General features: G+C 45.8%; 1 protein-coding gene across 1 annotated transcript in view; it reads right to left on the reverse strand.

Annotated features, from left to right (window-relative positions):
- Nucleotides 1–7,942: 7,942 nt before the first annotated feature.
- Nucleotides 7,943–24,175, reverse strand: part of LOC119403365 (phospholipid-transporting ATPase ABCA1) — a 73,136-nt gene continuing 56,903 nt past the window's right edge. The window contains exons 13-18 of the mRNA XM_049418296.1: nucleotides 22,172–22,354; nucleotides 21,204–21,655; nucleotides 20,166–20,353; nucleotides 17,626–17,799; nucleotides 16,550–16,763; nucleotides 7,943–8,221 (exon numbers count right to left, since the gene is read on the reverse strand). Coding sequence (XP_049274253.1) covers nucleotides 7,943–8,221; nucleotides 16,550–16,763; nucleotides 17,626–17,799; nucleotides 20,166–20,353; nucleotides 21,204–21,655; nucleotides 22,172–22,354 — 1,490 coding nt within the window. The remainder of the gene's footprint in view (nucleotides 8,222–16,549; nucleotides 16,764–17,625; nucleotides 17,800–20,165; nucleotides 20,354–21,203; nucleotides 21,656–22,171; nucleotides 22,355–24,175) is intronic.

Consider the following 24,175-nt stretch of genomic DNA (forward strand, 5'->3'; position numbering starts at 1 on the left):
TTACGCTGTCTGGTAAATTATATCACTACACTTTTATGCAGCTAAAGTTCATTTCCCACGATTTACAGTTTTGATAAAAGATATTTTCACGTGGTCGCGACGTCGATGAAGACAGCAGTCAGCACGTCCGAGATGAAACTGTTTATTTGGCCGAATTTGTGACCGGGAAACTGAAAGTCAAACTACAGCAATACACTGATAGCGTCGAACAGAGCGTCGACCGTCGTTCAACTGACGAGCGGTCAAGTGCGTCGGCTTTTATACAGACGCTATCGAACTTTCCAGCTATATCGCTGGTGGCGGCGTTATCTCTCGATAAAGCTGGCACATACGCGTGCGGCGCGAAATCTTCACAAAACGATCTACTACAATCGAGAAGCTTCTCGAACACTGCTTCGCTGACAGCCTCGAGCGTTGATAACCGTCCTTGCTGGTAAAACCCAAAAAACATAAAATAAAACAAGAAGTGGGCGTGGCATTACCAATGTGTCATTACTAATGTGGGGGTTTTCTCTAAGGTCGCCTAAAGCGGCGGCTGTAGTTATAGAAAATAAAATACATATATTTTCGCTTAACTTCGACCAGCCGGCTTATTTTACATTGTTTGTAAAAGAACCAAACTACGCATGCGTAGTCGTGAACAGGGCAAATTCGTGTTTTCACTAAAGCACTTTACTAATGTGGGGGTTTTCTGTAAGGTGCACAGTAAATAATCCAATTTTTAGGTCATTCCTGCTTACATTTTCATTGTGGTCAAGAACGGTGTTCTGATATAAGGGAGCCTAAATATTTTTATTGTGAATCTCTTCAAGTTTGTTGCCTTCTAGAAAATATTCAGAAGAGAAGGAGTTACGCTGTCTAGTAAATTATATCACTATAGTTTTATGCAGCTAAAGTTCATTTCCCACGATTTACAGTGTTGATAAAAGATATTAAGAAGTGTGCAAGACGTTAATGATCATAACTGGAATATGAATTCATACACAGCGCACTCATCTCCGCGTAACGTATGATTTTACATGACAAGTATGAGGAACACCTGAGGAACACCGTACGTTACTCCGTCGACAAAATACCGGGAGTTGATTTTGTGGAGTTAAGAGAGATACTGCGAACGACAAAGAAAAAAAAAATGGCTGTGGAAGAAGCAGTGCAAGGTTTATTTAGCCAGATGTTTAGTTTTACCAGTAGCATAGAACAAATTACGCAGTCAGAACCTTTTAGAAATCAGTAAATGTAGCATGCGCTTGATTACCTAACCCTACACTATACACCACACAATGCAGATAATCAGTTAATTGTGCGACAGTTCTATAACCATGAATGAAAATATAACTGCGTCAGAAACTGCATAGCACTCGAGCTCCTGAAGTTGCATCGGATGACTGCCCATATGGTCCATGACGGGTGTGCTGTCAGAGCATTTCGTGTGAATCTGGACCTTGTGAAAGGGTAGACGAAGCCGTTGCGACCATTTTCCCTTTACACCCATGCACTACAAAGGTACTAGTTGAAATGCACACGAAAAATTATCTGACGAATCGTGACAGGAATATCTGCAATGGTGAGAATGTAGTGCAAGCATTGTAGCTATGCACCTCTAAGTAGACCAGAAAACGGATAGCTCGCGCACATTGCAACCTAATTGAGATAGTCGTCTGATAGCAATTTAACAATGTCGCAGTGCAATGTTGCGAAGGGCACACGTAGATTGGTATTGTGACCTTGCGCGCCTATCGTGCAAGCAATGGCGGTAGCATTAAAGAGGCGTCCATATATAATTACCTATCATTCGTATTGCATATAAAAATTGTTGTTAAGGTTACAGCCGAAAAAACAACCGTTGGTTTTGTACCTCAAAAGATATAAAAGTTGCCTGCACAAACACTGAAGCCTTGTGTAGTTCCTTGTAAGCCAATTCACACCTTTATCTAATATCTTGTTTTCTGGAGTGCAGCTGCAAATGCGCTCGACGAGCATCAACACAGACCTCACTGTGAAGTATGGGTAAGAGTAACAAACACTACAAGTGGACACGAAGTTGAGACTTCAGTGAACTGGACGAGCTGCTTGAAATTTTTCAAGGAGACTTGCGACATGGGCTGTCCATATTCGGTATATAGTGCTAAATCATGTGAGGTAAATAAAACCGATGTATAACAATTGAATGTGTATATAATAAGTCGATGTTGAAGGTAAACTACCAAAGCATAAAGTGAGCGAACTCGCCGAAAAAAAAGAAACTTACTCGAGAACAAAATGAACTTCGCTGCGCTAACAAAGCTAATGAACAAACAATTCATGGTTGATCCCTCCGTCATAAGAATCCGTATAACACGAAAATGAAACGTGTCCTTACAAAAGTAGTTCAGTGTTCATTGTACATTGATAAATAAGAATTTGAGGAATGTCTACTGGTATATGGCGATTATACGACCGTTTCATATAGACGCCCCTACGTTGACACCTGATGGCACATCTCCATCCCGACGACTAACGTGAATGGTCAAGATTGAACTTCAGTAGTACCTGAAGTAGTTAACATACACCCGGACACAGCGTACATTGAATTCCAGGCAAAGATGACATCAACAAGCACATAATCACTACTATTCGATACGTGCTCATGGAAAGCGTCGTCATTTGTGCAGAGAAACGGCTAGGTGTGCGCCCTCTAGCAAATGGGTAACCCACACTTCTTTTCAGGCATACACTACCCCAAAGTGCTTAGGGAACACGAGAGGCACAGCTTGTAGCTTGAGCCGTGAACACGCGAACGTGTTCCACTGCACGCTGGCGTGTCACGCTGCAACAAAGCAATCACTCAAACTGTATTGAAACGATATGGGGTGGAAATTGTGGAGCCAGCCTCCGCGGCGCTATGTTGGGCAACTCGTTGCAAGCGTTGAAAGTTGGAACGCTGGCATCGAGGCGCCCTAGCAGTGAGTACCGAAGCGCGTCTTGTCGGCGCTCGTTAGTGTCATGTTGCAGTATTTCACATACCCTCTCCAAGACAGCTACACTGCCCTACACAAACAAGGTCACTGTGAAAAAAGAAGATGTGAAAGCAATAAAAGCGCGTTTGTAAAGCTTCATGCATGAGCGTTGATGGCGCAGTGGGGCCATGCTGAGAATAATACACGCTCAGTTCGATAATGCATTTTTGACTCTATATATTCAATTGTGGAAACACAAAATGCCCAACAAGACGCACCTGAAAGGCTTCATCAAGTTGAAAGCCTTCTACAGATGAAGCAGTATTAAGGAGCCTGTAAACTCTGATACTTCTGTAGCATTTCTTTTCTTTTTGTGTTCCTTGTGTGGTACATTTTGATATGTCGTTGCTGTAAGCATGTACATAGGCAAAAAGGTAAATAAGGAAGTCAGTGGCGCAGTTGGTAAATCGCCCGACACCCATCACGACGGACCGAAAGTTCGTGGATTCGATTCCCAGATTATTCAAATCAACGTAATTGTGTTATTTTTGTCAGCGATTGGGGTACATTTTACTAACATCACAACGGGGACGGAAATGATGCCAGCGTAGTCTTAGTAGACCCTGGCATAAAACACTTTCCTGTTTAAAAATATTTGCCGCCACCCCGCCCTGCGAACGCGAATGTCCAGCGAAGCTGTGTCAACCACCACTCCTGCTGATAGGTGGAGGGGGGGGGGTGTTTAATTATTACTGTAGAGTAATGGTAGTCATAACCGCTTTGAGGTCGCTGTCGTAGAGCATGATTTGTACCGCGACCACTTTCGTTACATTCGTGGCCTAGGCCACATCCAAACACGATCTGTTCGGCCTCGTTGGTTGATTTTACCTCGTCCTCGTCGGTGAACTGATCAGACAGATTGCTAATCAGCGTTAGTCAAGGGCATCGTTGACTATCATCGCAGAAGTTGAAGGAATAGGTGGCAGAGAGCATACGGCTGCACGGCGTCATGCACAGAATGTTTCTTCAGCAGACAATGTTTCGCATAGCCTTTCACTCAAATCTGATTTTCATCCCACCTATTTTGCTCAAATCGGTATATAGTGTACAATTTTTCACTCACACGAGAAGGAACCCTCGATTCCAGATACAAAAGATTGTTAAAAACCGTTTTTGGAAGGACATGAAGAGACCAAATTCCATAATAGGGTGAACGCGCGTGCGATAGATCATTGCTAGCGTATATCTTCTCATACCTATGCGGTAGTTGCTTACCCTGCGCAACATGGCAACAGCAGGTCACACACCTTTTCTACTGTTGTCTCTAGCTTGTGCCTTTATCTTCATCGCACATTGTATTCTGTCAACTCGCGGCTCGTGGTGTCAATGATAATGATGGTGTTCCTTCAATACAGAATCATACCAACTCTTGGGTATTGGCCGAGAATCAGGAATCTGAATATTTAGGCAGTATTTGAAGAGCTCATCATGGTAAAAAAGAAAATGTGTAAAAGATAAACCGCAAGTAGTGTGCAATTTCGCAGTTTCATTCATTGTAATTTACCTTTTACGGTGACGTGTACTCACTGTGGTTTATAGACCATAGTAGGTACGTGCGTCAGTTCACACAATGCATCGCAGAAAAGTTGCAGAAAAGAATACATAATCACGCGATCCTTGCGTAACTATGCGAAATTGCAGGTGCGTTGATTGGGCATAGTTGCTAAAGTATTGATAGATACACATTTCTGGGAAATTATCCGACAGCACGTATATCATATTTATAATTGCACTACAAAACCACTATGTGAAAGCAATCGTTCGTTCGCCAACAGCACATGAAATTAGGCAATACTGGCCGAAACCGACATGACTCGTCCTTAAGACATTGCTAGCGTACATTGGCCATCGGTAGCCAAAGTCAAACGGCATTTGTTAATGTTAACAATAATTCAGACGTCGATGAGGAAGCATTAGCGATCATTTCTTTATAATTTACCACACCTTGCACTCAAGTACAAACCCAAGCCATCTACAACAATCATTTGCCAATACTATAATGCACAACCTCTGTCATCTCAATAGCGCTTCCTTACATTAGTCGGAAAGAGGCCTCCGTTATCAGTCATGAGCCTTCCTTTGCCGATCATTAGCCAATGCGAGCTGATGCAAGCGACCCGCATTAGCCGACAATAACCAGTGCTATACACGAAGCAAATTTGTATGTGTATTTCTGAATCATTAATTATTATGCCTAAGGGCAGATTTTAGAAAATAAAAAAAGAACTACTTTTGGTAGTATGAGAGTAAACAGGGTTGGCCAGGTGCTGCAGGTATCTTTGCGTAAAAGGTACGTGAAGATTTCATTAGCAGAGAATATCTACACTGGGCGGCACTAGGAGCGAGTGCCGCTCTTTTAAAATATTAGAATGAGTGACGGAGGATAGACGAGTATACGCTCTTGCTATTTGCATGCACCTAGGCTATCTGCATGACCTAGGCAAAACATGCACCTAGGCTATCCAGCCTAGGTGCATATTTTGACAATTCTATAGTTCTCGTTTGGCTCTTCCCAAATTATTTGTTGTGGGTACTTGTTTCGCTTAATGTAATAGTTTGTTTTAGCTTGGTTTATCCCCGGAAGTCTTTCGCAGAGTAGGGTAGCAAGTTTCATATTTCACTTACCGCTAATCCCTGCCTCTTCCGCCAATCGCTTCTTTCTCCTCTCTGTGTTGTGGATCCTCTCTGGCCACTTCCGAGCACGTTTTCTAGTGGAAGTCTGGGCCCATTTTAGGTTGCCTTATGGACGGATGAAGAACGCACAATTTTTCCACAGGATGCAGCAACGCGTTGCTTATTTAAATAGCTGGTAGATGCGCAGAGGTAAAACGAGGAGAAACGACCTCATGGCACTGGTGAAGCATGCTTTAGAATATTTCATGGCACTGGTGAAGCATGCTTTAGAATGGCAAGCGTGAACTATCTCCTTGTCATACATGCTGAGTACATAGATTACTGTGTTCTTTCACAAGCTTCAGCATAATAAACAAATAACATTAAAGGTTCGTGTCAGCGGATTGCGGAGGCGGTGTTGGTGTCGGCGGCATTGTCTAAAAAATGCCGCTGTCTGTGAGAGAAAATTTGCATGCGCAATTGAATCGAATCATTCCGCATTGTTTTCAAGCATTCTTCAACGTAGCCACGTGAGAGCTTGAAGCTACTTCGGCAAAATGCTAAACAGTTCCAAGCTCCGGCACTAGAGACATCATGTCGGGTGAAGGGTCACATTAGCAGAAGTATGATAGCGTGGCAAAATAGAATCCCACAGGGCGTCAAACCATGTGAACTGTCTGACGTGTGGGTGGTGTAAAGCTGCCTGCCCCATTTTAATGATCTATAAGGTCGACTATTCACGCTTAAGCATTCTGTCCAGGACACTTGTGGCAAGCCATGTTTTGAAATAAATGATGTCCTGTAGATTTTAGAACTCTTTAAAAAGGCCAGTCATGTTTATTTTAAAACATAATTATGCAAGCGTCATATAAAAAAGACGATCATATAACAAACCAAAGATAACCACTAAGACGCTTCTCATTTCCTATTCCTGGATCAGAGGTGATCAATAAGTGACTATTTAGTTAGCACGTTTATTTAGTTTGCTCATAAGCAGGGCACGCACCGCTGTTGCCAATGTAAGTGCGTTAAACTATACATTTTTTTTATTTTTCGCTTACACTGAGTCGTAATGCGTTTTATTTATTAGTTTCCCACAGGTTACACTTTCTTTATGCAAAATTTCTAGTTCGACAAAGCATTCACTGATCATTTCACAATGACATTTATGTCCTACTACCAAGGCCCAACTCGCTGCCTAGACGGTACTGTGACCACGTGCGAAATAAGTGTTTTTGCAATGTACCAGACCATCTGACACTGATTGCGTGGTTTAACTGAACATGTCTGTTCGTAAAAGCTGTAGTATGAGAGAAATGGAAGATCTTTTTAATAGCGGAGCTGGTGATGCCAGCCATTGGTTGTAATCCACGAACATATTACTATCATCACGATGAGCCGGTACGCGCTATATTCATCCTCTTCGTCCTCTTCTTCATCTCCTGCTTCGTTCCCGAAAAGCGTGAGACGATTTGTCTGGCAGTGATACTGAATAACTGCGAAAGGTGAGAAAAGAGTTCGGATAGACAGAAGGGAAGATAGAGAGAAAGAGACAAAAAGAACAAGAAAGAAATCCTTGGCGGAAAAAAATGTTCACGAGGCGGGATTTGTGCCCGCGGACCCACGGTCCGAAGGTGAGCATGGTAACTACTCGGCTATCCAGGCACGTTAGAAGAGCATAAGTCAGGGTGAGGAAGAACTTAGGAGAGGGTGAGCAGGACAGAAAAGAGCAGGGAAAGATTAAACTGTCGAAGGGAAGAGAAATATATAAATAAAAAAGGAAAGAAAAACAAACAATAAAACAGAAAAAGACAGGACGGAAAAAGAAGGATGAAGAATTGCGCCCAGCTCCGCACTTCCTTCAGCCTTGACATCACTAGTGCTAAGCTGACCTACATGTCGTTTTAGCATGGCAGCCTTGCGCAAGCAAAGTCATTATTAACGTCTTTACGTTTGTATTTATATTTGCTCGTTCAGGGCACAAAGTCCGGACACCACAAACACTTCCAAGTGAAAGGGCGCAGAGCGGTGAAAACTGTAGACGGAATAAGGCTATAGTAACGGAGCTTAGTTTACGTAATACGGGCTCATTCATGCATTAACTGTGTAAGAATGTCAAACATTAAAAAGGGACGTTCTCGCATTCGTGGAGTAGTAACCCAAACTGCGAAGTATTCCAACAGGGAAAGCGCTTTACTCCGTCTAAGATTACGCCCCCGTTTCGCGAAAATTTCACTATAAAATCGCTTATCTTACAACATTTATTACAAATAAAAGGAAGGGAGGTCTTTATTGCGTTTCGCATGAAGCGCATTGTAGTAGCCGGAGTTGCGCTACTGTTTAGGTTGGGATGTGGAGGCCGTAGCAGTCGCTTTGGTTGTTGAGGGCGCTGTAGAAGATGAGCGCCGCGGGGTTGCTGTTGGACCGGCAGCATCCCCAATACCCGCCACTGGGGCTGCTTCTTGCGCTTTGGCAAAGTTTAGGAAGATATCCTCCAGGGTATTCTCAGCGACCAGAGCGTACTCCAGTTGGAAGTCCTTCTGGAGGTCCACCACCTTGGTGAAGATCTCACTCCAGGGGACTCTCACCGCGAGGTGATAGCACAGCAGGTTCTGCGTTAAAATAAAACAGGAGATGACGCGCTCTGAATGTAGAACATGTAACGCTAAAATTTTACAAACACCATAGATGAAAAGTGGCACAGAGCTCTTTGAGCTAATTGATAAACGTTTTTCTGAACCCGTCATTACGGAGAACATGAAAGGATAAAAAAAACAGTACACGACCCACACCACCGCCTGACCTCAAGGATGTGTTGGCCAATGCGCAATTCAATGGGATGTCTGTATTCGTTGTGCATCTCTTTCGGTCCACCGTGATTTGGAATAAACGCTGCTAATTATGGTGTCATGTGAATCACAAAGTTTTGCGTAGAAAAAGAAATATGCTCATTTGTTGTATGATGTTACTACAGTTATCTTACGTATGAACGAAAGAAGGAGAACGGCTGGGGGAGCTGGCTTTGGTTTCACAGATTCCCGTGACGCCAACACGTAATGTAGCAAAAGGTAGCATAAGGTGGGGCTATTTGTAGCTTCTAATAGAAGCTCGATTAGGCACAAAAACTAGACAGGCAAAACAATCTTTTAGGCCACCCAAAATCGTACATATAGGCATAATAAATTTTCACATCAATGCAAATAATCTCAAATGAAGCCGTGCGCGACCTGTATCTAAGTAAGGAAAGCAAAAAATGATATAGACGGTTTCGCCAGCGCTTGCCGTTCTCTGGCAACATTGTGCGTTGATCGGAAACTGGCCCTAGAAAACTTCCTGTTTACCTTGTTTTAGCGTGGTTTTAGCCTGCGTTGCTGGCCGCGGCTGCTTGTGTTTCGATGTTTTCTGCTGATAGAATTATCCCGATGAAGCGCTCGCGACTCGGGCACTGTCCTGTAGTGCTAGGATGCAGTCTGCGATACGGAGCTAATTTGCTATCGCAAGTCAAAACATTCTGTTTCCCGAGAGGTGAAGGCAGAAAGAGCGCCTGGATTGCAGCGATCAGGCGAGAAAACTGTATTCCCATGAAAAGCGCGTAGATTTGTTCTGCCCACTTTATCAAAGACAAGTAAAGTTCAAAGCATACTCTAATGGCACAGAGGCGATGCTGAGATGTTAGTCGAAGGTCCCCAAGAAAAAAGAACACGCCGGACGCCGTCGTCTTCCACCCGTGGCCGGTAAGTATACGCTGACGCCTGAAGTGGATAGCAAGAGGTGAAAGCGGGCTAACGCAGAAAATTCACCGTAAAGGTGTTTCCTGTAGTTGGAACCTCATCTGTGGTGTGTACTGTTCGAAGCAACACGCGGAGCACCAAAGCAGCCGCATTCAACATGAATTCCCGCACAGTGTAAGTCGCGGTGCCCGTGTTTTGTTACCGTTGAGTTTGCATTTTATGAGAGCGACGCCTGCGAATGGGTTCGCATCAGTGAGAGCAAATGACTAATCACCTGTCTTGTTGCCGTCAATTGACATCGCCCCACTCTAGCTAAATCATCTTCCGGTGTGAGTGTGGGCAGTAGATGTAGGCGGCTTAACTTGAAAGTTGTATTCATGAATACTGTACTCGTGAGTAAACCATAGTAGTTCGCGTGACTCAGCCACACCTGACATCATCGCATGAGTACATTCATCTATATTATCTCAGTCACACCGAAAACGTCGCATTGCGTGCGATTCCGATCGGCGCCGATCTCTATCAAGAGTGCCCGGTGTGACACAGGCGCAGTAATAAGCGTTGGGAGCGGCCTGCTGCGCGCTAATCGCGCGTACCGAAGGACTAAAATAAAATTGTTCATCCATCCATCCATCGTGAGGCTGTGTGCCTAGACGAATATACATAAATGTGTCCGCGGCTGTGATAAAAGGCAGGTTTTTGGCTCCTGTCGAAAAGCCGATTTGCACGACTTCTCTATCCAGCGGATCAGGCAATTCTCCTCGCGGCTGCAGTTTCTGCTTGTACCTCTCCCGTGCGATGTCGTCGAGCCCCTTCATGCAGACGCTAGACATCGCTCTAAACACATCTGAAGGAATGCGCCAGAAATAATAGAGCAACAAACTCAAACACACCAGGAAATACGGCCGGGACCATTGAAAAAGTATTACCGGAAGTGGCGCACCGGAAGTCTTCTTGGGCAGGCCGTTCGGTGCACGCCAGTTTGTTTACAAACAGCGAAACCGTCTATTGTTTATGATGGCACAAGCGAGCCAACTGTTGAACATCGCCGTGCAATTGTCCTTTCCCACACGGTTCGCGGAATAGGGTATCTTCTTTTATTAATACGATAGCGTGAAATGTTCATTGCGAAGAAATTCCGGGTCGGCGTCGTTGGTTGTGAGCTAGAAATCGGCGCTGTCCGTGAGCGAAAAATTGAGATGGATGCAAATGAGAATCGAACCCAGGGCTCCTGCGCGGCAAGCAGGTGCTCTAGCACGGAGCGACGCCAGTGGTTGAAGGTGGTTTGTAAAAGAACGCTAAAAGAATGTGATGCAGTGGGTGGAGTCTGCTTGACGAATGCTATATCGCGTGGCCAGAATCGCAGAATCGCACCAGGTGTCAAAATAAGTCAATTGCTCAACGAGTCGGTGGTTTGAATTTGCCAACCCATTACAGTGTGTGCAGCTGCGCAGGCGCACGTGGCACCTCATGGACGTGTAGGGGGCAGTTCACCAAATGCAAAAAGAAGAATTATGGCGTAGTGGGCCCTTCGCGCGTGTACATACACTAGACATACTAGGGATATTTTGAAACGGAGATTGTTACGCGCACAAACATTCCTTTTCTTGCGGCACGGTTCCCGATTACGCTCTCGCTTTTTACACTTGCAGGCGATGCTCAACCGTCCCCCAAGTTTTTTCTGTAGCTATAGGTGAGTCAAGTGTCCACTGTCGAATCACCACACTCCTGCGTCTCTTTCTTCTCGGTATGGCTGAGAAGGGAAGCAAAGGAGCAAATAGCCAGACTTCTAAAACACCAGAAGGGAGGAATGCCTCGTATAGGCCTGGTATAATCCCGTGGAGTAAATTTCTCCGCTATAGCAACAATAATTGCTGAGGTTTAACATCCGAAAACCACTGTATGACTATGAGGGACGCCGTATAGTGGAGGGCTACGGGAATTTTGACCATCTGTGGTTCTTTAACGTGTCCCTAAATCTAAGTACATGGACCTGAAGCATTTTCGCCTCCATCGAAAATGAGGCCGCCGCGGCCGGAATTCGATCCCGCGTCCTGCGGGCCAGCAGTCGAGCACAATAACCACTCTACCACCGGGGTAGGTTGAAATTCCTCCCCTGTCGGTGAACACCGTAAGAAATAAATCACGGGAAAACAAAAGCCGCGTGCACAGTACAATTTTCTTCCTCTTGCTCTTCACTCTCTTTTCCCCTCCCGTCTTTCCACGGTTTCGCATTGGCCAACAGCTCGCCCCATGCCAGCGCGGCGGCGTATGGTGGCCGGTGCGTGCTACTTCACTGGTGCTAGCGGTTGTTTTACGGAAGTTGTTTTTGCTAGAGGGCTAGGTTGAACCACACAGAGTTCTTCCGAACAGTAAATGTTGCCCGCCAACATAAGGGTCTCAAACTGCCCACTAAAGCGAAATTATCATGTAGCTGCCGATTTTGACAATAGGCATTTATCGGTACTTATCCGCATTAGGCAAAAAGACCAAAAATGGGCATTTTTAGGCACCATAAAAACACTATAAAGCCTTTCTTAACCTCTAATTCATGCTCATTATCAAATAGGGGTGATATGACTGCAAGGATAGAAACAAGATTCTGCCTAAAATCCGGTGTGAAGCTATAAGAAAACAGATTCGTTAACCCGTTTATTGCAAAATATTTTGTTGCAATATCACTTCATTCATTTAATCATTTCATTGCAAAACGCTGTGCGGAGGTTTGACAAAAAGAACGCTCAGCATTCGCCGCGTATCTGTTGCTTTACACACACAAAAATATCGAAGAAATTTGATTGGCACAGACAACTCTCTCGTTGTTAGAGTACAGATTTACCGAAAAAACCGATTGAGTATCGTTCGTCGCTGAAGTGGGTTTGGTAGAACATTGTCGACATTATACGAAAGTCGTGAGTTCAGTTTCCATCGGCAGGCGATTTGTGTTTGAGTTTTTCTTTTTCTTGCATGGTTTGGAGCGTGTGGTTGCAGTTTAACGTTCACGGTAAGCACATTTGCATACCACCTTTCTTTAACTATCCCAATTATGAACCTTATGCGTTGATAATTGTTGTTTAACAGTGATAGATTTTGTCACAAATGTTTCATCAACATAACGGTTGCCTTGTGATGTATATTTCAACCATTACAGAGTGACAAGTGTTTGTGTTGATACGTAGACCGAACAGGAGAAAGTGCCTCCGACAGGGTGGCCAACGTTTTGGTAGGGGCACTTATCTTTCCGAAAAGGCGCTTTGTCATTCTTGGCGTGTTGGTATTGAGGGGGTTAGTGTTGACGTCATATTAAGTGGTGGCACATGTTGCTGTTGGGAATCACCGTCTGGCAAGAATAAAACAACTATAAACCAGATGTGTATAACCCTTGGCCCTTTTAAATAAGGTTGCAACAGGGCTCAGCAATCGCCTCGCGGAGATGAGAGGAGCTAGAAAGGGGGGAACAAAAAAAATTGGACGCGTATCTTCGTTCTTCGCTACAAATGTCGTCGAGAGACGATAGCCCTCTGCCGGCCGTACTACATGCGTCCTCCTCCTCCTTTGTGTTGAATCGCCGCATCTGGCTCATATCGTCACATTTTCAGCGCAGCCCAAGAAACACTAGCATTTTCAGCGAAGCCTATGAAACACTAGGGTATTTAAAGTACGTATCTATGTATTTTCTACTAAAGGAACACACCACCTAATACTTTCGTACTGATGTTGCGCCTGAGATATGCGCAATATTTGCTTTTTGATCGACAATGTTCACACGTATGAACGCCGCTACCAGTTCATGATGGCTGGGCGTTCAGCGAGTGGTTAAACTTTGGCCGGGTGGCTGAATCGGGTCACAGACAGACAAAGAGACAGACAGGCATACAAAAATTTCGGCGTTCGTGTTGATACATCGTGCCTCAGTTAGGCTGGCCGAGTTTTTAATAGGAGGACCTATCTTCCTTAAAGGGCGCCTTATGATTCTTGGCGTGGTAGTATTGAGGGGCTTAGTGTTGACGTGATATCCAGTGGTGGCGCGTGTCGCTGTTGGTAATCGCCGCCTGGCAAGACGAAAGCTGCAAAGGAGATGAGTATGACATTTGCCCTTTTTAAAAAGGTTGCAGGGGCTCAGTAATCATGTCGCAGATTAAGGGGAGCTAAAAAAGGACACAAGAAAGGAGGGGTGGTACAGCAAAACGAGAGCTACAAAAGGGACGACGAAAGAAAGAGCGGGTCACGAGACGAACTTTCGAGAAATTTTCAAGACCCGGGCAACAAGGTTACGCCGGATATACGTAGAAAACGAGGATTAGGTAAACAAACTTTCCACTCTAAAAGGAACACTATCAAAATTCACTAGTACTATTCTTTTTTATTTTTTTTATTTCGCGTATATAGGCTATGTATGTTATTTATGTATGTATGCATGCATGCATGCTATGTATGTATGTATGTATGTATGTATGTATGTATGTATGCATGTATGTATGTATGTATGTATGTATGTATGCATTACTATTCTTTTTATTTTTTAAATCTTACATACAAACAAAGGAGTGAGCATGTGTGTATGTATTCATTCGCACACTACTATTACGTAGTCTGTATCTCTTTTTACCTTCGAACAACTATTCGCTTTACTCTTCCCGCGCATCTAAGACAACTTCTACCAATACATTGTCAAAGCACGCGCCTCCCCAGGAATTTCTTCCCCACTTCTTATTCCGGGTGTTTCTTTTGCTTCTTTTTTTTCCTCAGTTGACATGCCACTTAAAGCCTGTTTCACATGCGATCGGCCGAGAGGCGGCACTCGAGGCGGTGAGCGGCACGAGGATGCGCGAACGTGGCTTCGTTTCACATGCACCGCTTTTGCTCGGCACGTGCCTCTGCGATGCTCAGTGATGGTTGTGGAAAGCGCCCATTATCGGCTGATGTCCTTTCTCAGAGTTTGCTTGTCATGGTGCACTCGAGTTTTGTGTTTCATCAGCCTTCTACTTCAGTGCTCAATTTTCATGCGTCTCAGCCTTACATGATGTAAATGTACAGTGTATCAGGGTACAATTAAACATCTTCAGTAGTCACGTTTATTTCTGTTCCAGCTTCCTTTTTACCACAAACGTCTTGCTGTGCGCTCAAGCACTTGGCCATGGAAAAGCAAAAGAAAGTTGTGGTTTTAAGCTCGCACGGGGCTTTCAGTGGTTTTTGTTCTCGAGTGCCGCAAGGCGTTAGTGCACCGTCTGGGCCGGCAAGCGGATGTAAGCATACCAGTCGACGATATTGTGGGTTCGTGAAGGAGCTCGTCGCTCTCTTTGCCAACGGGCATTCCAGTGAATAGGCAGGCGGCAATTGTCGTCGGGGTACGCGACTATTCATAAGAAGGAAAGAGCAAACTAGTCGAGAGCACTGGGTCATAGTAGTAAACAAGATAAAACAGCAGCATGGGCTGCGAACTACAAGGGCGGAAAGCCGTAGGGTGCCCCTGTCCGAACCCCCCTATGTTGGTGCCACAATTCGACAAAAATGCAAACTTTCAAAATAACACGCGCAACCGATTTGTTTGCTTTGATTAAAGCACCGTCGAGAACAAAGAAATGGAAAATAACGACACTTCTACGCCCAATCCTCGACTCTACCCCTGCAGTGACGTGCTCCCTACGTCACTGCTCCCCCATTGGTTCACCTTGGCACACGCTCTACCGCGAGCGAATTTTTCCAACTGTACCGATATTCATCGCCGCGGCGCGCGGACGCTCTAAAAACCGGTTTCGGGCTCGTGCGACGGCTGCCGCTCCGCTCATGGGGTAAAATTGCTGTCATGTGAAACAGGCTTAACTTTTGAGGCCATTCCCCTTGGCTACGGTGACCTACGGCGACGCTCCAGTGCATGTCTGCCAGTGACTTTACCCATTAAACACGTGTCCTTCAGACACCCTCCTAGTATCACTTAGTGTGCACATCTTGTTTTCAAAAGTGAGCCGCCCGTTTCCCCCGATTTTTAACCGCCTACATCTGGTCCTTCCTATTCAGAGGCTCAATTCAGAGACAAGCAACACCATTTTCTGTAGCCTTTACGGGAGCGGAGCTCTGCACCCCCATGCCGGTTTTTCAAGTCTGTTTCGTGCTCCGCTCTTTCCCTCGTCATGCCCTTCGCGACTCTCGTTTTGCTGTATCGCCTCTACCTTCTAACTTTCCTCTTTTTTTATTTTTAGCTCTCCTAATCTCCGCAATGTCATTCCTAAGCCCGTTGCAATCTTTTTTCAAAAGGGGCAAGGGCTGCATTCATCTGCTTTATTATGGATTTTTCTTTCCAGACGGCGATTACCAACAGCGACACGCGAACGCAGGGGACGTGAAGACATCAGTAGCCCCTTAACACACCATGAATGAGAAGGCGCCTTTAACAAAGATAGGTCCTCCTGTCGAAACGTCGGCCAGCCTGTCTGAGACACGTTCCCCGGCTCGTTCTACGTATCTTATCTTTGTGTTCCCATCTGTCGGCGTCCCATCTTGACATTTAAGTGTTTTGTTTGTAACAAGTGCTTGTGACAAGGCAATGAAGGCAATAGTCGTATTTTGAAATAACGCATCATAACCAATAGAGAAGCTACAAGTCTGGCTTAAAAATTGAACTGTAAAGTGCTCCAATAGCGAAACATGCAAGTGGTAGTCTGCAGTAGAACTACTAGGCATTAGTTTTTAAAATATCTGCGCTGCACTAGAAAATGTCAGCAATGGGCTAAACGAATCCTGAATTATTGGTCATTAGGGAGTTTATTGCTTTAAACTCCGCAGTGATGACAGCCCAGATACAACTTGGACTGCGCGCGTCAGTTCTCTTATTCTCTACTCGTAATGTGCGACGGACGCTGCACTTTCCACAGTGCTTCGTTTGCTGAGATTTTGAGGATAAGAGTGGACATTTCAAACTGCTGCAGCATGCTACCAAGCGGCAAAAATGCCGGTGCAGGATCCACTGTTATTTAACTAGGCAACTTCTATCACACAGAAAAATGTCGTACTAAACAATACTGTCATATTTGTTGTACCAAATGTTTACGAAGCGAATTCAAGCTTAGAGTCTGTAAATACATTTGCGTGTTGCATGTAATGTGAGAAACGGATAACTACCAGCTACGTAATCATTGGTAGTCGCAACACATGCGCAGTTAATAAGCTTTTGTGATGTGCCTTAATTGATAAATATTCAATCATAAGTACCTGGAGGCATTGCTTTAGTTCGATTCCTTTGAAGAGCCGTTGCACAGCTGCGTTCAGCTTGGGCGCGTCTGCTGCAGCAGTGTGCTTGAGCAGGAACTCCAGTCGGAAGCCCTTGCCAAATTTCTCCCGTAGATGCTGGAGCGTGCCCAGGCACATCATGTGGCCCGCGACCATGATCGTAATGCGGTCGCAGGAAAACTCGCATTCGTCCATGCTGTGGGCAGACAGTCATGCGGTGCGCACTGTTACACTAAACGATTTTTTTTGGAATTAGACAATGATCATTTCATGCCTGCTGATTACGGTACCCGCTATAGCCACCATATCAAGCTCATTTAGTGGCAGGGCCTGTATATCCGTTTATTCATCATGTGTAGTCGCGTTGCACCTTAGAAATCTGTAGACCATTATACTCTGAAGTTGGAAGCCCAGTAGTGCTGACGGGCGCACTGCCATCTATGCTCTCGTCGGCGGGCCTCATCAGCGGCTTCTCTCAATTTGCGTCCGGCCCTATATACGTGCTACGACCGTGCCAACGCAGCGCCTCGGCTCTGCTGACGTGGACAAAGCAGTTCTGTGTGTGTCGAAAGCGTGACGAGAACACTGCTGAGGCAGGGACGTATTTGTATTTTTGCACATACGTTGGGAAGTACCCTTGTCGAATTTGTACTAAGAAATAGCGTAGTAACTCTTGAGATATATGTTTAGGTACTCTTTTTGGTCATGAAACTATTAAGTGCGTTAACACCTACCGCCAAAACGCACGGGTTTTAGAGAACACTGTCGGGCAAGCCGTCATCGCGAAGGCTCACTGGCCCAATAGCCCAAAATAGCACTTACAGCGCACGAAAGGAACAACACACAGAGGTACGACGCGGACGGAGCGCTTTGTCTGCATCGTACCTCTGTGATTGTTCATTTTGTGCGTCATAGGTGTGAAGATAGAATCTCAGCATGCCCAAGCTCCCGCTCTATCAAGAACGGCCCAACTCATTAGACCAATATCGCTGTTTTAATAGTGTTGTATACCCTACGACTCAATGCCTTCTTCAATATATGGATGCGAGAGCACTCACTTGTGGGACGTGAGCACGAAAGTCGTCTTCGAGCGCTTCTTGATCTCGGCGATGGCTCGAAATATCTTGTTTCGAGACACGACGTCCACGCCAGCGTACGGCTCGTCGAGAAAGACGAACGGCGGAAGGCCCAACAGCGCAGCGCCTATGGACAACTTCCTCCGGTTGCCGCCACTGGGATGTAAAGGGCGGGAAAACAATCATTTATTAATTAGAATGGTTTCTTCGTGGCAGACTAGATCAGGCGACGCGTTATGCAGCGATACGATTACCCAAGGAGGTAGTAAGGTCATTTCCCGCGTAGTTTAAGTGCGTATCAACTTCAGGACCTGGCTTCTCAACGTCGGCTTGTTTGTTTCATGAGCACGCTCAAAACGAAGTTGCAAAAGAGGCCTAAAACAAGGCTCACGTTGCTCAGAACCAGTCAGAAATAAATTAAGGTTATATAGAATAGCTAAAAATACAGGAATACCGAAGGTTCTTCGAAATTATTAACAAAAAATAGTTAACAATGCTTCCTAAATTTCAAGTTGACACCTGAGCCGCGCAAGAGAGGGCGCCACCGCCTTATCTAGCGTGCGATTTATCCGCCCACCGCCTGCCCTATGGGCGCCTCTCCGGCATCCAATCATGCTGTCCTACGCGCTGTCTTAAGTTTCACGTTAGTGGAGATGCATTCAGCGCAGCTGGCTTAGAATACATCAAGATCAAAAGTAAGAATTTATTAGAAGTGTTCCGTCGGTGCAGCGAAAGACGTTCCAGCCTTCGCGCGTTCATGGCTCAAGCTACGAACTGTGGCTCTCACGTTCCTGAGGCGTCCCACGTTCCTGGAGCGCTGTGTGGTATATGGATCAGCACAGGCTGAGCTTTTTATACTATATCTCAAATTTTGTGGTAATTGACACCGACGTACGGATGCCGAAAGCAAACCATTGTCTTTCAGAAACGAAGGATTTACTCATATGTTTTACATTGCATACTGTTCATTCGATTTTCACGTCAAATAACTCTTAAACTCAAATCGCAAAAATTTTTTGTCACCATTCCACTAACACTAAGTTCATTGTTTTTTTAGAATACTTGCACTAGAGTATATTCACATCGTCCGCCGCGGTGGTACACTAGTGGCGGTTCTCGGCTGCTGACCCGCATGATGTGGGTGGCCACAAGTCAATGGTGGCGAAATGTTTGAGGCCGGTATAGAGTCAGACATCTATGCGCGCTAAGGAAGACTCGATGGTCACAATTTCCGGAGCTCTCCAATAAGGCGTGCCCCATAACTATATCGGAGTTTTCGCACGTAACACGCCAGGTATCCTTACAACACTATATTCAATTTCATTCCCTTGGAAATATTATTCAGCTTGGAAATATAGGTATAAAATAAAAAGTGCAGGTGCTAACAAAAAATTACACCATCTCCCGCTAAAGGGGACCGTGAGGCGATGTGAAGCCGGGGCACTTGCACGATCGCGTTCCGTTGGCGTTCGTTGGGCATGCTACCGACCTCGCGTCGTGGAACGCGAAGAGGAACACTACGCGCGTCGTGTCATCCCTCTAGCCTGGCCGTTAATTCTCACAGGGTGAGCGGAGAACGCGCTCGACAGGCGCGCGAGAGGGAAGCAACGTGGGAGAGGAGAGAGGGGGGGGGATGCGCATGCGCGGGCGCTCATCGTGGCGCTGCGCAGGAGAGAATTTCGGCATGTCGAGCCCGCATTTCAGAGGAGTCAACCGAAGCAAGCGCTGGACAAAGCGCGCAGCGCTCTACCGGCTTGAAGGAGAGGAGACTAGAGGAGGAGAGTAGCGCATGTGCCGCGAGAGCAGAAGCGAGAACGCGGGAGAAGCGTAAGCAGCTGCTGGGAGAGAAGTGGGGAGAGGAACGCGCAGCTGTTGGAGAGAGGGAAAGAGTTGCGCATGCGTAGTGTGAGCGCCGACAAGCAGGCCGCGCATGCATAGTGTGAGTGCGGACAAGCTGGCCGCGGGACACCCCCGAGCAAGAGATGCTTCGCATCTAAAACACGAAACATACATGTGAGAACAAAAGTATGGCAACAACATAATGTGACAACAAGGGCAGTAAGTTTAAAGAACTAGGAGCACAGCAAAAACGGCAGACATACAATCCATGACGGCCTGATTCAAGAAAATATACAACGCGAACGTTGTGTGTATATATCAAAATATAAAAAAAATATTCCTTCTAGAACAAAGCAGGATGAAGAAGTTGCTAAAAGTTACTTTATCAACAAGCTTGCCGAAAGTGTCTGTTCCTGCATTAAGGCAACAATAAGAACGGCAGGAACACCGTGCAGTTACAGTGCGGACACAGTACATAATTTCTATCGATGCCATAGGGTCTAACAAAAAGTTGTATTTATTACTGTAAAATAGAAAGACGAACGGTAAAAGTGATGAAAAAAGCGCTGAAGTAAGAAGGTGATTATGGCAGGCAGGTAAAAATATACACTATAAATGGTGAGCGGGTACAGGCTGTTAAGACTTTTCGAAGAGTATCATGCATATGGTTTCTATCGACGAACCTGTAAACTCCGCATTGTTTTGAAGCATGTTCCGTGAGGTCGACGACTGTTATGACGCTGTCGACCATGGGCTTCAAGTCGCTCTCGGCGATGCCTCGCAGCCGACCGACCAGGTATAGGTACTCGTACGCGTTTAGCCTGTCCAACAGGCCACCCAGTTGGAAGCAGTAACTGATCTGCGACTGCCACTGCAATGCACGAGACGTGGTTCGCCGTCACTGTGCCGATCGTTATCCGTCAATAAGGGCAGGTCTCGTTTTGATTTTGAAGTCGAAAGATGTTGGAGCTGCATAGCACTTTCTAAGAATGTGACGGCCAAAGCCAACTCGCCATGCAGCATTTGAGGCTCAGACAGGTTCGCCAAAGAATTCTTGAAGTTATCGCAAGACAGAAGCTAGGATAGCACTCAGTGGTACTTTGTGGAAAACATATTGATATGAACGAGTCCAAAATAACAGCCTGCGCAAGTTCATTGACAGACGTCCATGCCTTAATGCACCAGAGAAGGTGACGTAGGTGGTGTAAGGCAGTAGTTTTATGCCGATCCTCTATAAGGCGCCGTAAACCACCAAAGGCACCGTAAACCGAACCTCTATAAGGCGCCGTGTGAGAGCATACCGCTGTATACCCAATAGGTGTACGATGAAGATGGGTCTCACGGACAAGATAATGCATGAATGTTTCAGAAGATGCCCACGGACTGCAATAAACTGTTTTGTGTCATTTTATACAAACTTTTTGAAGCATCACGCAATATTCAGGTTTGGAGCAATTTACTGGAGTGGCCCATGACACCTGCATACATATGGTAGAACAAACACAACAAACAACATACACGAAGACACAAGCACAAAACACATACATATGGAACAACAGGTACAACAGTTGTACGCCATTTCGGGTGCACTACTCAACGCTGCGAGCGGCTGTGATATAGGATCCTATCACAATATATATGAAAGGCGAAATTCGAACGTGTTTTGATTTGAAATGCGCAACACGCAGAGAAATGTTATTCTGTCAGAAACGCCAGCTCACCCTTCGGGCGTTCGCGCTGAGCTTGGCCACCGCAGTGCTCGCGTCGCCGTACGACGCACTGATGAGCGCGGCCAACATCTGGAACGTAGTGGTCTTGCCCGCGCCGTTGACGCCGAGGAGGCCGAAGCACTCGGACGGCTGAAGTGTCATGCAGATTCCCCTGACAGCATGCAAGTCGCCGAAATGTTTGTGCAATCTCCATACTAGCATGGAGTTACTGACGTAGTCTCCTTTTTGAATCGCAGCTTCCACTTTCTTCCTCTCCTCGGCGACGTCCTCGTCGGCGGCCTCCTCCTGTCCCGGGGAGTTGTCTCCGGCACTCAAGTAGCCCGACGTCTTGAAGATCATAAAAGCCAGGAACAGCAGGCCTTCCGCGAGAAGGAACGCAAACTCGAAGCCTACTCCGTCCGTACTGAACTCCAGTAAACCTTCCTCGCAATTTGGCCCGATACCTGAAGTAGTAAAGAATGGCGCCGAACTTCATACAGGGGAGAAGTATCTTCTTGCAACGTACGTCTAGTACGAAACGTTATTAGCTCTTGGAGGCAATCTAAAACCCGGCTCAGGCGACGACGAATGCTTGGGCCGCGAGCTGCGCGTTTGGTGCTGTAAGGCCTCGCCACCGAAAGATCACACGCACGTTGTCATGTCTTGCCACAGATTGGCATTTGTCAACCGGTAGAAAGACGATTTCTAACGTGTTGGAACTAAGCCCCCAATGTTTCTAGAACAGTAAACATTTAAAATCAGCCATTTCGTTGGCTACTGACTTGTAATTCGGCCCACCCGTTTCCCGTCAGCATGTCCTGCGTTCGTGTAGTGGAACGGTCGCCCTAACTTAAGCTGTGATTTGAGTTTTGTTTGAAGGCCCCCCTCGCAAGGTCGTGGTATGACTGTTTTGCATGCGTTAGGATATATGCATAACCCCGACGAGCCACACAGGTTCCCTTCAAAAGTTTACACTGCACCTTGTGGTAACTTGATACCCTCCTTGTGCAGTTCCTGACACTGCAGGCTCTTGTCCTCGTTATTCCAGATCTTGTTAAGCAGGGACAGAAGAGCGTATGGAGGCACGGCGTACAGAAGCTCTTGCGTGTATACTGGCGTGTCAAAGATAGCCAAGAATGCGCTTGCTGCAGTGACGATGGCACCTGCAATGGAGAAAAGGCGCCACGGACATGCGATGAACTTAATCAAGAAAAAACAATTCACGTGAATTGAACTTCAGTGCAGCTTTCACGGTATCTCCAGATATAAAAGACGATGCAAGCCAAACTCCCAACTTGAATAAAATTTGAACAATGGAGTACCTCTGAGTGATTCGACCATCGTGATGATGAAAGAAAAAGTATGCACCAGAGACTACGCGAGGAGATTCAGCACACTAACGACGCGCTATACGTTTTGTGAATAACACCTTACATGGCTCAGTAGTAAAAAAAACTATACATTCACGAAAATGCATGCCCTAGTTGCATCATAGGTAGGCGCTTTAACAGGTCGGCTCGTTTTGATTGTGTTTGCTGTAAGCACTGCGGGGACCCAATTCCCCCCAATGGTAGCGCAGAGATGGTTGCACTTCTAAAACAATGCGTTCACAAAAGCTTAGGTTCATCACGCAACATGTAAAGAAGGTGAAGAGATCGATCTCCTGCAAGGTAAGACAGTCGGTGGTTCGAGCTGCGTTCTTTCTGTTTACTAGACCTGTTCTGGACTAGTCCAGCGTAAAATGTATTTCAGAACGGCGTGACTTGCGGAAGTGTAAAACAGAGCTCAGAATCAGGAATCTTTTTTTTTGACAGAGTTCACACTTTTTTTCAAGTGTGTCATAATGACGCTGATGGTTAGTTACACATAAACGAGGTGCAACTCAAGTTTTCTAAAATTTTTCACTTACACTGTATACGTTCTATGTGGTTGTTGCTTAGTTCTTTACACCGAAACAGCAAGGATGCCCACTGCGGCAGCTTCGCGGCTTCAGGTAGCACGCCAGGGCTTATTCAACTCCTTGTTCTTCAACTTCACGCCCACGGTGATACACATGATTTTGTCCTCGATGTTAATGAGCTCCCCGCTAGGCTTGATTTTTATTATTGGGCAGTCTCCACGAGTTTGTCATCTGGGGGCCTTTTTATCGATCCACTTCTTCATATCGGTTGATCATTGCGAATTGTGCGCAGCTATTTTCACATGCGACGGCAGTGTCAGAACGCACAGTGTAGCGAGCGGAAGAAAAATTCAGCCCTTTCGGTTCCTCCTGCACGTAACTTCACGAATTAAGCGGTCCCGTCACCGTCCATCCAGGATACAAGGTTCACTTCAGAGCATACACTCTCCCCTTTTTCTTCGCTTAGTATCCGCATATGGCGCAGATCCCATGCGTTACCTCGAGTGCAGGAAAAATTCATTCTCCAAACAAGGCGCGCGCAAGTGGAATAATGTGCTCCAGTTAGGACCATTTTCTCGTTAAGTAGGCGTTTAGTTACTTGTGGAGACGCTCCCTGCAAAGGGACCTTTGCGGTGCTATTTCGTTTCAATGTGAGCACTTTGGGAGGAGCCCTATAAGTGAAACTTGCCAGGATCCCTCGGGGACGGGGCACCAGTCATCACTGAATCACTGTTACAAGAATAGAGCACACGTAATGCCGGTTTTTTAACTTACATACAAGGCAAAGTTCCTGTCTGCTGGCCTCAAAAAGTTTTGAGTAAACTAATACGGATCCTCCGACTTGCCATATTAACACGGACGTGTTTTATGCCGGAGTCCACCAAGCTTTCACTGACGTATTTCCGTCACATATAAGACGTAAAATTTACACTAACAGGTGACACAGAAAAGAAACAAAAAAGAAAAGTTATTTGTCGGGAATCGAGCCCACCACCCCTCGCTCTGCAGCGCGCGGCGCGAAGCGTCTAGGCCACAAAGCATACGTTCTTCAGCGTATTAACGGCGACATATTAATATACACCAA

This window comes from Rhipicephalus sanguineus, chromosome 8 (assembly GCF_013339695.2).
Source record: "Rhipicephalus sanguineus isolate Rsan-2018 chromosome 8, BIME_Rsan_1.4, whole genome shotgun sequence".
NCBI classification, from domain to species: Eukaryota; Metazoa; Arthropoda; class Arachnida; order Ixodida; family Ixodidae; genus Rhipicephalus; species Rhipicephalus sanguineus.